Source organism: Molossus molossus, unplaced genomic scaffold (assembly GCF_014108415.1).
Source record: "Molossus molossus isolate mMolMol1 unplaced genomic scaffold, mMolMol1.p scaffold_m16_p_14, whole genome shotgun sequence".
Classification (NCBI taxonomy): Eukaryota; Metazoa; Chordata; class Mammalia; order Chiroptera; family Molossidae; genus Molossus; species Molossus molossus.
The window spans coordinates 21,468,450-21,483,654 of record NW_023425349.1 but is presented as its reverse complement, the minus strand read 5'-3'; the positions used below and the strand labels follow the sequence as shown (position 1 = coordinate 21,483,654).

At 37.4% G+C, this 15,205-nt stretch overlaps 1 protein-coding gene across 4 annotated transcripts in view; it reads right to left on the bottom strand.

Moving 5' to 3' along the window:
- Nucleotides 1–11,389: 11,389 nt before the first annotated feature.
- The window catches only part of LPAR1 (lysophosphatidic acid receptor 1), a 122,955-nt gene continuing 119,139 nt past the window's right edge, over nucleotides 11,390–15,205 (bottom strand). For all 4 annotated transcript variants that reach the window (XM_036260753.1, XM_036260754.1, XM_036260756.1 and 1 more), the window contains exon 4: nucleotides 11,390–13,373. In XM_036260753.1, the coding sequence (XP_036116646.1) occupies nucleotides 13,072–13,373 (302 nt within the window). In that variant the 3' untranslated portion in view covers nucleotides 11,390–13,071. The remainder of the gene's footprint in view (nucleotides 13,374–15,205) is intronic.

Below are 15,205 nucleotides of genomic sequence, written 5' to 3'. Positions count from 1 at the left end.
AGGTAAAGATACCAGAAGAAAAGTAGAAGCAAGAATTAATGAATTATAATATAGGAAGACAGGAGGAACAAAACTGGAGAGATGTGTTTTAGAAAGTACTAATACCATTGACAACCTCTACCACAGATAATCAAGAAATAGAGAAAATATTAATGCATCAGTGGTGAGAAGCGAATATAACCAATACAAAAGTGACATTTTTTAATAAGAGAAATGTATTCCATGGTTCAAGGATAAACAGACCACCCTGTAGATGTCCCAGAAGTAGCAACCACTGAATATATCCATAAATGAACTCACAGTCTTCTCCCTGCGCTCACCCCAAATCTGATCCTTCTCTGAGTTTTCTTGTTTTAGTAAGTGGTACTACTCCCATGAAGATGCTTAAGCCAGAGGCCAGAACATTTTCTCTATTAGTTCATTTTCCCTTATAACACACATCCCATCAAATTACTAAATCTTGGTTGGTTTCAGCTCTTACATATAGCTAAAATATTCCCACATTTTTTCATCTATGCCACCAACATCCTAAAGTAACATCATTTTTCACCATTAGTAGCATCCTGATCTTTTATCCACTCATGCCCCCATCAAAGCCACTATCCCATTAGCAAGCTTCAAACTTGCATATCTCATTTCTCTCCCTGCCTTGAACCCCTTGAGTGGTTCATTGCCCTTAGAATAAAAAAATAATGTAAAAACTTAAAAAAAAAAATCCTTAGCATGAAATACAAGGTTCTTTCTGCCTAATATAGTTCCTAATAATCATCCCAACTCTAGCCCCTTTATTTCATGCTCCATGTACGTAATCTTTCCAGTACTCAAGTGCATGCTTTAAAACTTTCACACATAACGTTGCATCACCCTTCCCATGCCCTTTCCCCTAGGCCACTCTACACAGTCCTGAGCTGTAACTATAGTTACTTTCTCAGTGAAGGGAGACTGGGGGCAGCAAACAGGCCTTCCCTGGCTGTCCTCCTTCTAGACTGCAAACTGTGAGAATAGGTACCTTGTCTTTCTTGCTTATCACTCTTTCTCAGATATGTAGCATAGTGTTCAACATAACATATGCTTAAAAGTAGTTTTGAAAAGATAAGGTAGAGTATCATCCTATTTGTGAAATATAAAATATACATGGAAATGTATAATATGATGAATATGTAAATAGAAATGCATTCAACTATGATGAACAAAAGCCTACAGAACATATTAGCACTTTTATTTTATTTTTTTCTTACATCATTTGGAACCTTAGTGTAGGAAGTCCAGAGACCATGCAGCAGTCACAGATAAACATTTAGAATTGTCAATTTATGGATGGCTTTTAAATCATGGAACTAGATGAAAGTACCTAGTAAGAAAAGATAAGAATAGGCACAGGACTGAACTCTGGGAGACCCCAGTGAAAGTTATTCAGTAATGTATTCTAATAACATCAAAGAAGTGACAAAGTAAAATTTCCAAAGCTAGAGTCATAAATGTGGCCTTCGGGGCTGCTGCATGGTGGAGACTTAAGAGAGAGAGATAAATGGTACTGGAAACTAGAGGAAAGCGGGTCCTTTTAAAACAGCGGCAGACGTGTCTCAGAGTTTTGTAGGTCAGAAGGGCATCGTACTTGACTGATTTCTCTGCTTGTGTCTCACAAGGTCAGAATCAAGGTTTCAGCAGAGTGTAACAAATGTAGAGAATTCGGGATCCTCATATAATGCTGTTGTAATGTGAAATGGTAGAGCTGCTTTGGAAAACAGTCTGGCAGTTCCTTAAAAGTTAAACATAGAGTTACCCCATGATCCAGCAATTCCGCTCCTAGGTACATACCACAAAGACATGAAAACTTAATATCTACCCACAAACTTGTGTCTGATGCTCATAACAGCATTATTCATAACTGCCCAAAATACAAACAATAGAAATATCCATGAACTGACAAAGGATAAATAAAGTTGGTATAGCCATACAATAGAATGTCATTCACCGATTAAAAGAAAGAAAGAAAGAAAGAAAGAAAGAAAGAAAGAAAGAAAGAAAGAAAGAAAGAAAGAAAGAAAGAAAGAAAGAAAGGAAGGAAGGAAGGAAGAAAGAAAGAAAGGAAGAAAGGGAAGTATATCATGGATGAGCCTTGAAATTGTTTTCTCAAATCAAAGTAGCCAGTCATAAAGAACATCATATCGTATGATGCCTATTATGTGAAATGTTCAGATTAGGCAAACATATATTGAGGAGGTTTCTTATAAAACTAAACATTCTCTTACTATATGATCCAGCAATTGTGCTCCTTGGTATTTTACCCAAAGAAGTTGAAAACTCATCTCTACATAAAAACCTACATATGGTTGTTTATAGCAGGGATAATACTTTTTATTGTTTTAGAAGCCCTGTTGTTCCCATGGTTCTTGGAGGCACCAGCTAAGATCTCTCTGATCTGGAAACAACCCAAGTATCCATCAGTAGATGAGTGGATTAAAAAGCTGTAGTACATGTACACAATAGAATACTACGCAGCTGTAAGAAAGAAAGCTCTCTTATCCTTTGAGATGGCATGGAAGGACCTGGAGAGTATTATGCTAAGCGAAACAAGCCAGTCAGAGAAAAACAAATATCACATGATCTCACTTATTTGTGGAATATAATGAACTAAACAAACTGCTGAACAAAATTAACCCAGAGACATAGAGGTGGGATACAGACTGACAAGACTCAGTGAAGTGTGGGGGTTTGTGGGGGAAGAGATAAACCACAGAACTTACATGCATGTATGCATGACCAATGAACATAGACAACAAAGCTGGGGATGGGGAGGGGTAAGGGGAGGAGGGTGTCAATGGGGGGAAAATGAAAACCATCTGTAACAAAAACAAATTAATAAATAAAAAATTAAAATAAATAAAATAAAATGATAGAATTCGATTGAAAAAAAAAATAGATCTCTCTGAAAACTGAAGAAAGTATGCTACAGTCAGAAACTTAACTTCATCTGTAGAGCGAGTTTTCCTGACAGTGCCTTCAATTTGTTCTTTGCCCGAATCCATTTTTTCACTTAGCATCATTTGCCATTTTTAGAAATTGACAGCTTTGAAACCAAACAATTCCTGGATCCGTTATATTTAACAATCTTTCTTCAGCTCATCTCTCTCGTGTTGCATTTTACTATAAAGGGCAAAAAGAAAACAGTGAAAACCTCCAAAACTATACCTGGAAATCTCCTTAGTGAAACCACCAAATTCATAGGTACATTTTCTACTCTTTATGTTATTCCAGGTGTCGGTGTTACTAAGCTTTCTGCCACTACTCTATCTTATTTCTTTTTTATTTTCATTATTTATTTATTTACTTTCATCAATTTTTAACAGTTTTATTGGAATATAGTTCACATGCAATTGACTCATTTAATGTGAATAAGTCAATGATGTTTAGTATAGTTACAAAATTGTGCAACCATCACCACAACTTAAGAACATGGACCTGCCTGAAGAATTGTAGTTTTCCAAGAGCCCAAGAAGGAGGAGAAAATAAGATGTTCATGGGCTCCAAATATCTCTGCTTCAACTACATAGTGAGGTAGATACATGTTTATCAACCTTAGGTGGATTTCTGTAACGTATTATCAAGTAAAAATATATGTATGTTATCTATAGCTATCTTAGTTTGTTAAAACAAACAAACAAACAAACAAAAAAAACCAACAAAACAGCCCTGGCCAGTTTGGCTCAGCAGTTAGAGCGTCGGCCTGTGGTCTGGAGAGACCCGGGTTCGGTTCCCGCTAAGGGCATGTACTTCGGTTGCAGTTTTCCCGGCCCTGGTTGGTCGTGCAGGTGGCAGCCACTCGATGTGTCCCTTCACGTCGATGTTTCTCTCTCTCTCTCCCTTCCTCTCTCTCCCTCCCACTCTATCTGTACAAAAAATGGAAAAATATCCTCGGGTGAGGATAAAAAAACAACAAAAACAAACATCTCCACATAGTTCTGGATAATATTTTCAGATATTAAGTTTTGCTCTTTAATTTTTCCCTGTTTCCTTCCTTTTCTTTCTTCCTATTCAAACAGATCAAAGGCTCTGTGACTGCTATCTTAGGGAAGAGTGGGGCGGAATCCAAATTCCATTCTTCCCCCCAGAGACATGTCCTGAGCTTTTATCACACAGCCTTGTCCCCACTGCACAGTTCTCCTTGGACAACTCATAGATCTCTAAAATGTACTCATCTTCTTCCTGCAAACTATGTTTCTTACCTCACCATATTACATCTCCATCTGTCCAGGGGCTACTCCCTGGGTCCTACCACCTCTTGAATGCACCCATCTTCTCTCCGCCCCCATTATCACCGCCATCTTTCATCTCAGTGCATCTGACACCTCTAAACTTGTGTGTTTTCTCTAGGCTTCCTTCTCCTCAATTTATTCTGAAAGGTAAAGCAGACTGTGCCACCCTTTACTCAATCCTTTAACTTATTCCTCATAATGCTCTGGATAAAACGAATACAAAATCACTCAGGAGATCATGCCTGCCTGTCTCTCAAACCTCATTCTCACAGTCTACACATTCCCTTCTTTCCAAACAACAAGCATTCTCTAGCCAAGCATTTACACATCTTCTCCGGAGTTCCAACCTCCCTATGCTACATGTGTGCCCATTTTACTGATGGGTTGTTTGAGGTGCACTGGGTACTGGCTGCAAGTTCAAGAGCTTGACCGAGCCACGCCTTTGTGCAATTCAGGCCCAAAGTGAGGGCTTTGAGAGGACAGTTTCTATCCTAAAACAAAGACTTCCTAGCCTAGCCTTTCAAAGTCAGTTACTCTCCTGCCTTCTCTATCCCTTTTATTTTCCTTTCATTTCTATGTCATGCCATAGTTTTCTTTATAACCCTTAAACAACTTGTAATTTTTCTTTTAACATATTTCTCCACATTTTCTCCTTTATTCCTACTAAAATCTAAGCTCCATTTAAGATCTTGCCTATCACATTCACAGCAGTATCCTAAGTACCTAGTATATGGAGGGCTCTCAAAATGTACTTGTGAATGAATACATTTAAGAATGAATGATAGTAATAACAACCATAACACCTACTTAAGGTCTTATAGTTCTCAATCAAAAACCATTTAAGATGGTACCATATTTTTAGTTTTGTTCTAGTCATTTTAATCAGAAAAAGGAGGTGAAAAATACAAGATTATCTCATTCTCAAAGAATTTATAATCTAACATGGGATATAGGCATACATGCAACAAAATGAGCACCAGAATAAACAATCCATGCATGTGCTCATGACCTCATGTCATCTTCTATTATTTTATTTTTTAATGTTTTTTTTTAATGTTTTTATTGATTTTTTTAAAGAGAGAGAGATAGAAACATTGATGTGAGAGAGAAACATCAACAGGCCACCTCCTGCACACCTACTGAGGATCGAGCCCACAAACCAGGCATGTGCTCTGACCAGGAATCGAACTGGTAACCTCTCAGTCCATAGGACAACACTCAATCCACTGAGCCACACCAGCCGGGCTATCTTCTATTACTTTTAGCGTATTAAAGGATTTTATACAATGTAAAGCATCATACCTCAGCAGGAACTCCTAATTTGTTGGGGAGCCCATTTAGATAAATACCTACGAGGAATTATGGATTACAATATAAAAAATAGATAATTAGGTTTAAATAATTCTGTAGACAACAAATATTAGATTCTGAATTTTTCCTCTGAAAGTTTCCTCAAGTGTAATACAGTCGTTGCAAAGACCCAAAAGCAAATGATCTGAATGTATTCTCTAAGATGTAGATCACATTACAAATTCAACATATAATGATATGAAAACTCTTTCCAAAGCATACAAAAATAAGTTAAACAAACACACTCTGAAAGAACAAATAAGTATTGGTAAACTATTATATCATTTAAAGGCTTTGACCTTGGTTTTTCACTTTACTACTTAATTGTAACTACAATATTCTTAAACACGAAGGAAAGCCTTTATCAGGGTTGTGGAACTAAGGCGTACTTCTTGGTGAAGAGGGCCTTTACTTGTGGCTCTCACATTTTATTTCATTTAAACAGGCACGTATTAAGTACTACTTGGCACTATGTTATGTGAATTGGAACAAACAAGATTCCTTTCCTGAAAGGAAGATAAGAGATAAGATGCAAACCAATGACAAGTAATATCATACAAAGTAAATCAAAGCCTGGCTCCCCTGATGCCCATGGGAAGACACTGAGAGTCCCAAAAACAAAATGTGGTCATCTTATGAATGTCTATGTTTATCAGGTAATATGAGCAACAAATATCTGTGGCCTAGTTTCCATCCTACAAGGCCTATGAGGAGAGATTTTTACTTTCTACTTTTTTATTTCTATATTTGTGTAGCTTTTAGAATCACATAATTCTCTTGCTCTCTCTAGACAGACTACACACACACACACACACACACACTCCCTAATGAAGTATATCAGCTCCACACTCTAAAACCATTGTTACAATGTAGTTTTAGGAGCTTCAGTATGAAAAAATGGTCAAAATGTAATTGAAGAAATGGAGAAAAGATCAGTGGTTGCTAAGAGTCAGGATCTGGGTATGAGGATTGAGGATTGAGTGTGACTATAAAAGTGTAACAGAAGGTATCCTTGTGGCTAACTGTTCTGTACCTTGATTGTTTAATCAATTACCTGGTTGTGTGTCATATTGTAGTTTTTCAGGTTATCACCACTGGAGGATACTGGCTAAAGGGTTGAGGGATCTCTTTATATTATTTTACAACTGCACATGAATCTAAATTACCCCAAAAGTAAAGTTTACTTTTAAAATAATAGTAACATTATAGCTAATTGAATAAAATCAGAATCCATTAGCTCATACTTAAGTAAATAAATAAATAAGGACAAAACTTTTTTTCACAGTAGAGAGCTAACTCATGCATCTAAAAAAAATTTTATTGAGCTTATTGGGGTGACATCGGTTAATAAAATCATAGAGGTTTCAGGTGTACAAGTCTATATTACATCTTCTGTATATTATATTGTTTGCCATCCCAGGTCAAGTCTCCTTCCACCACCATTTATCCCCCCTTTACTAATTAATGGATTTTAAAGAGAAGTAAATTCATTTGGCAAGCATCAGTGTGATGATTAATTCATCCAAGAAATATCAATGGATGCTGAGACTAGATGTCAAAATTCGACGAGTAACAGATATTTCCAACAAAATCCTGATTACAAAGGGGGAAAAAGCAGTTTTTCACTGGAGAAACCTGACGGAATCACTGTAATCAAGTAATCAACGTGAGTGTCACTGTAATGGAACAAACCAGCATCAAGTGTCCCCGACAGGATACAGCGAGAACCACAGAAGCAGTTCTGTGTTAATTGTTAAAGATAAATGATATGATTCTAACCACAGGGAAATACCAGACAAACCCACTCTGAGGGACATTTTATAAACTATCTGACCTGTGATCTTTAAATGTCATAAAGGCCAAGAAAAGATGAGGGACTGTTCATGATAGAAGAAACTTAAGAGATACAACCAAATACAACCAATAATCCTAGACTAGAAGAACATTTTTCTATAAGAAACATTGGAAAAATAGGTTAAACTTGAATGGGGTCTGTGAATCAAATGGTAGTTTATGTATCCATGGTAATTTCCTGATTTTGATGATTGCCCTGAGGTGTTGAAAGATAATGTCCTTGTCTGCAAGAATCACACATTATTCAAAGATCATGGGGCATCATGCTGGCAACTTATAAATGGTTCAAGATAAAGATGTTCTATAAATTCAGCAAACTTTTCTGTAAGTTTGAGATTGTTTCAAAATAAAAATTATGTGTGTTATAAAAATACATTTGTGATTATTTTCTCTGCATGTTGGGGAGCAAGAGATCACAGTGTGCCCAATTTCTCTTTCCTCTTCCAATAAACATACAGTAAAATGAGGATGGCATGATTGAAAGTGGAATTCTCTAAATCAGAGGTTGGCACACTTCTATAAAAAGTCAGATAGTGAATATTTTAGACTGAGAAACAGTCTCTGTTGCTATTATTCAATTCTGCCATTGTAGTAAAAAAAAAAAGTCACAAACAAAACATACATAACCTAGTGAGTGTGGTTAAAACTTTACATATGGATGCTAAAATTTGAATTTTATATAATTTTCATACACCACAAAATATTCTTTTCCTCAATCATTTGAAATGTGAAAACCATCCCTAGCACATAGGACATCCCAAAGTAGGTAGATTTAACCAATGGGTCTTCGTTTGCCAAGCCAATCTCTCCTTTAGATTTAAAAATGGTCTTTACATGCCACATCATTAAACAGATTGGTAGTAAATAATCTGTGAATATGAACATTATACATTTAAGGGAAGAATGAGAAAGTTTTATATGTAGACTATACAGGTACAGGTGAATGCTACAGAATGAACGGTCCCTGCTTTGGAGCCCAGCTGGCTCCTAGTGACACACCTTTCTTTTCTCAGTTGGTGCTTAAATCCAAACCCATGCCAACACACAAAAGAAGCCCAATCCTACTGAGAGTTTGGGATCAGGTGAAGTTCACTTGGTGTTAAAAAAATAAAAAAATTGTTTTCAAAGGTCCTTACATACAAATGTTCTGCTTACCTTGGTCTGAAGGGCTCTGATAAATACGTTTCTACAGTTTTTATCTAGCACAAATCACACTCTGGGTTTAAAAAGAAGGGCTAGAAATATCACACAATTATGTTTCAGAAGTTGAAAGAATAATGGAATAAATTAGAAAGGAGATGAAGAGTGGAACCTGAAGCAGTAATTAGAAAAAATAATGGGAAAACTGAGAAGACTCACTAATTGTGTAATGTTAACTGAATCTAGAAATTATTGTCTTACTACACACAAAAAAAGGTAATAAATACAGTAGTCCTCTCTTAAATTTGGGGATATGGCCCTGGCCGGTTTGGCTCAGCGGTTAGAGCATCGGCCTGCGGTCCAGAGAGACCCGGGTCCGGTTCCCGCTAAGGGCACGTGCCTCAGTTGCAGTTTGTCCCCGGCCCTGGTTGGGTCGTGTGGGTGGCAACCACTCAATGCGTCCCTTTCATGCCGATGTTTCTCTCTCTCTCTCCCTCCCACTCTATCTGAACAAAAAACAAAAAATGTCCTCGGGTGAGGACAAAAAAAAAAAAATTGGGGGATATGGTCTGGTTGGTGTGGCTCAGTGGTTGGGCATCCACCCATGCATCAAGAGGTCACCGGTTGGATTCCCAGTCAGAGCACATGCGCAGGTTGTGGACCCAATCTCCAGTGTGGGGCATGCAGAAGGCGGCCAGTCGATGTTCTCTCATTGATGTTTCTGTCTCTCTCTCCCTCTCACTTCCTCTCTCTGTAAAAATCAATAAAGGAAAAAAAAAATTGTTTTTAATTGGGAGATATGTTCTAAGTTTCTCAGTGGATGTCTAAAAGCATGGAAAGTACTGAACCCTGTGCGTACTATGTCTTTTTCTATACATACCTGCCCATGATAAAGTTGAATGTATAAATTAGGCACAGTAACAGCTTAACAACAAATAATAGCACAGTTCTAACAATATACTGTCATAAAAGTTATGTGGCCCTGGCCAGTTTGGCTCAGTGGTTAGAGCGTTGGCTTGCGGTCCAGAGAGACCTGGGTTCGGTTCCCGCTGAGGGCACGTACCTCGGTGGCAGTTTGTCCCCGGCCCTGGTTGGGTCATGCGGGTGGCAACCACCTGATGTCTCTTTCACATCAATGTTTCTCTCTCTCTCTCTCTTCCTCTCTCTCTCCTTCCCACTCTATCTGAACAAAAAATGGAAAAAAATGTCCTCCGGTGAGGATTAAAAAAAAAAAATGTTATGTGAATGTGGTCTCTGTCAAAACACCGTATTTCAGAGATTCGTTCTTACCGGGGGTCCTCGCAACCTCAGCAGACCGCTGTTTCTGTACTACGTTGAAACTTCCATCTTTTCACCTAAAGGAAGCACGTTCCCACTCCTCTTTGGCCTACTCACAGCCAACCTGCGCTTTGGGGCCACTAACAAGCAAAATAAGGGCGACTTGAGCACCACCCCACCACCGTCAGCCCTCCGACAGCCAGGACGGCCGCCAGGTGATGAACAGGCAGGAGCAGGGCTGTTCCGGTGGAGACGCGGGAAGGGATGATTCACATCCCGGGGACCAAGCAGGTCTCGCGAGATTCCATCACGCTACTCAGAACAGCGTGCAATTCAAACTTGGGAATTATTTCGGGAACTTTTCCATTTAATATTTTCATACCGAGGTTGACCACGGGGAATGGAAACCATGGAAAGGGAAACTATGGATAACAGTGGCTAAGCTGTGAAGTTCTAAGACATTTGATTTCTTAAAATCTTACATCCACCTAAATTTAAAGGTACAGAATTCTCTTCCAAACATTCATGAAACATGCCTTTTCCAACATCTTAGCAATATATTGGAAAGAATGTAATTAGCATATAACTGAAAGATACCGATCATTTTTATCTTGTTAGTTACTAAATCTATACGCATAAAGACCACTGTAACTTTATAAAGCCCTAGTGAGAGTTTTTCATAAGCCACCATAAAGGTCTGATAAAATCAGAGTTTTTCCAAAAGGAACTTACTCTAACAGTTACACCGTTGAAGGAACTCACTGTCCTAAGGTGTTATCGCCCTTGGATAAAACATACACCACCATCTATTGCACACTGGAAAGACTTATTACTCAGGTTGAAAACAGCAGTTCTGAGCCGGGGAAGCAGATGTTGGTGACTTCACCTCAGCATTCAGAAGTCCTTGTGGCAGGAAAATAAAGGAGGTCACAAAAAGACACCATGTGTTGCAAGCTGAAGACTTGAACAAGAGAAATAGCACGGACCAGAACCACACATTATCAAACACTGATTGAGAATGATTTATTAAGGTCCAATTAGTATGTTTTTAATTTCAAATAGTCCATATCTCCTTCGGAACACATGCACATGACTAAAAGCCCAAGTTCATTTGTTTTACTTCCAATATAAAATGCTCTGTATATTGTATCAAGTATGTGCCAACACCTTTCTGCTAACTGGTTCCCCATATTCTTTTTACTTTGGGCCCTTTACAAGTCAGCCCTCTGTTCAAATGGTGACCATGCACTGACTTCCTCCCCAGACGACTATTCTTCTGCATATCTTTCTCTTAAACCCACGCCTGACTTTCCCATACCTTCATGACTGTGACTTTATTGGTTACTTATAACAACAAATGGTGCAATTACTAGTTTACCTAAACAATGAATTGAACAAGTATCACCCGATGTGGTAGCATTCTCTCTGGGGTGATTCTTAGAGAATACACAGTATCCAGTCACATGCTAACACTCAATCAATTTGCTATAGAAGCGTCCTAAGATAGTTAATATAAAGATCCACTGTTTACTTGGAATATTTGATTTCTTTGCATTTTCTTGAATTCTGTAGTATAGTTGTGGCTACCAAGAGCTGAATAACTGGTCCCTCAAGCAAAATTTGGAATTGCTAGACAGAGTAATTAGGGTATCCTGGATATTTGTGACAGTTGACTGTTTCTAATCCATCTTGTTATATAAAAAAGTCACTCTAAACTAAGCACTGAACTTCCTTTGTAAAAAGGTAATTTAACTGGTTTTCCGCACAATTGTCACCCATGAGGTGCAAAGCAGGAAATCCCTTTTTATAAAACGGTATGAGCATAAAAAGACATTTCACATTTAAAAAAAAAAATCCTTCATGGGAACATAGCCTAAGTAAATAATCAATTATATGGACAAAGTCTTATGTACACAAAATTTTTGCAACATCATTTATAATAATGAAAATTAGAAATAACCTAAGTAGTCAACAATATGGAAATGGTTAAATAAACTGAAATGCATCCATTAAATGGAACATTATATAGCCTTAAAAATTATGTTTTTGTAAAATTTTTAATGCCATAAGAAATTGTGGCAATTCTGTAGTGGAAAAAAACAACAACAACAACTGGTTATAAAATTGTTTACAGTATGATCCCAATTATATAAAAAGGTATATAATATACATAGAGGCATACACGGGGGGTGGGGGGGGGGCTGTTAACGGTGGTTACTTCTGGATTGTGATATTATCAGTAATTATTTTTTCTGTTTTATACATTTCTGAATTTTTCAAGTTTTCTACAATGACTATGTATTATTTCATAATACAGAAAAACACAGGCTATTTAAAAATTGCTCCGATGTACTAATAATTAGAATGTACTTGGGTATCATAAATATGTGGCAACAATATAACTGAGCTTCACCGTCTATGACTTTTTAAGAGTACATATTATTTTGGTAATAAACTTACATCCCATTTCTGTCTTATATGTGTTACAACACTGCAATAAAAAGGTAATATTGTGATTAGAGCATTGTTTGTTTCATAACCTAAACAAATACTGGCTTTGACATCTAGGTCCTCCTATTTCCTAGAAGATTTAAAATTAATACCCTTTTATCATTTTAAGTAAGGTATACTGCATACATACATTACATGCATGCTTTCTAAAAAAACAAATAACTCTAATTTACAGTTTTCCTATATAAGGAAAAAAATGAAGTTATGGTATTTTAAAAACAGTCTATAGTCTTATCCATCACAAGCATACTGATAGGCATAAACACGTTTATTAAATGAAATGTATCCTTTAAAAATAAAAAAAGGGAAGCCTGTATGTAAATGAAGTTGTGGATTCAATTAGTCGGAAGTTATTCCAACTTGCACCAAAGCACATGAAATCTTTTGATGTCTAGTTAGTGTATCTATCTAAATGGACACTCCAGAGTCTATGGATTCCATTCTAAGAGCTCCACTTTCTACTTTCAAAAGAAATAGGGATCCAGATGAGGGTTGTCACATAAGCTAATTTTCAACATGTATCAAGTCTTGTTGGGTCTAGGAACAAATACTGTCATTGGTTAGTGTTTAAGTACATGAGTTTCTTTTTCCTCGCATCCCACATCTCACCCTGGCATTTGGGTAGGGGGAGGCTCTCCATCCTTCAATAGAGGATGGCCGACTTCTCCTCTGAGTTTCCTTTCTAAACCACAGAGTGGTCATTGCTGTGAACGCCAGCCAGGATGGTGTGGTTGAGGGAGGAAGCGGAGCGGTCTGAGCCCTCCGTGGGGCCACTGGTGTTCTCGCTGCGCTGGCAGCAGAGGATCTGTCTGAAGGTGGCACTCATCTCCTTGTCACGGTAGGAGTAGATGATGGGGTTCATGGCAGAGTTGAACTCAGCAAGCAGAAGGAAGAATTTCTCATAGGCCAGAACATCACACTGTGGACAGCACACATCAAGAAGTAACAAGACCAGTCCAGGAGTCCAGCAGATGATAAAGGCACCTACGAGCACAGGGAGAGGGGTGGGAGGATTTAAAAAAGAGAAAAAATATATATATAATTATGAAGCAAGCAAACATAAGGTCAAATCATTTCAGTTCAATATAAAAATACTGAGACTCAAAACCACCAGATCACCATTTGAAATAAAATGTTCGTATTCTGAAATAATCAGGAAAAGTTTTAGTGATGATAAAATAATCAATTTAATAAAATCTCATTAATTCAGACCCTACTAAAATTGAGTATGTATGAGACACTGATGATGATGATTACTTTGAGAAAAACAGAGCTGTCAAGCAACTGAGACATGAGGAACTTCATTCAGGATACACACTTTGATGCTTATAGAGGTATGGTTTTTAATAGCATGAGATTGTTTTGGGGCAAAAGATAAGACAATGACAAATGTCCTTTAATATGTAGTTAAGGCACAGTTTCTGGATTCAGATTGACTAGGTTCAAATCCTTGTTTTGTCATTAAATAAACTGGGTGAACTTAAGCCAATTACTTTTCATACCTCAGTTTTTCTCATCTGCAAAAACGGAATGACTATATTTGTCTCATTAGATTTGTTGTAAGGAGTAAGTGAGTGCTAAGAAAATAATCACTCAGGATATTTTAGCAGTAACAACAGCAACAATAAATTGTTAGTATCTGCTCAGTAGCCTGCGCCTCTTGGGAAATAGCAATGTCTAATGAAAAGATGTTTGTTTATGTTCATTTTTATTCAACAATCACTTAAATGGTGATTTTTCATATGCTTTATAAATATGAACTCATTTAATCTGCACAACAGCCGTGAGATAGCAAGTATTGTCCCATCATGCAGGTGAAGAAACTGAGACCCAGAAAAGCTAAATAACTTGCTCAAGGCCATGGTACCGGAAAGTGACAGGAGACAAACCTCAGAGTTTCTTCTTTTACAGGCTAGATCCAGAGTCCACACTTCAGAAAATACTATTATACTCCCACTTCTTGAAATTAATAAAATTAACTATTTTAAACCAAATGTTATGTTTTACAAATTTAGATCAATTTTGTTTTCTTTCTTCCCCAACTATTCTGAATCATTAAGATTTTACTGTAATTGTAGAAGGAATGAAAATATATATTGTATTTTTAATTCCAGCTTATTTAGTTCCTGAAGTCACTTATCTGGCTCCCAGGGAGAATGATGGTTGTGAAACAGCATTAAAATCTACTCTGTGTTCCCCCAGGATGATCTGGGGTCCTCCGCTGACGGAACATGAGCCGAGAGAACCGGCAGACACTGCCATGTCCCATTACATCTCCCCCCCATGTACACTCAGGCTACACAATGAACAGACAGCAAATAGAGGTAATCCCAGAAGAGCTTTTGAACCTTTAGATTTAAATGGCACTGGCCTGGGTGGACTTGGGTGGTGGATTTGGACTGGCCTCGAGGAATGAGTTTCACAAAATATAAACAAACAAGATTTAGTCTCCAAACAGCCCAAGGTTTTTTTTAATGTAAGCTTTCTTTTTTGAACCTTTTCAGCAGAGAAATGAAAATAAAGAAAGAAGTAAAGTGCCCCCTTAAAGCACTTTGTTCTAAAACACAAATGTGTATTGGTTTTAAACGGCCATTCACTTCGAAGGTTGTCCAAGGTGCTTCATTTTCTAGTAAATACACCTTAGGCTTTCCTTAGAGAGAGAGAAAAAAAAATATTTCAAACATCAGGAGATAATAGCCAAGAAGCTATTTGAACTTCAAGTAAAAATGTTAATAAAGCATTTATTACCAGTCCTTGAATTTCCTTGCTTGAAAACCACTAAGAAAGCTAAACATAAAGGAAAACGAAAGGAATGC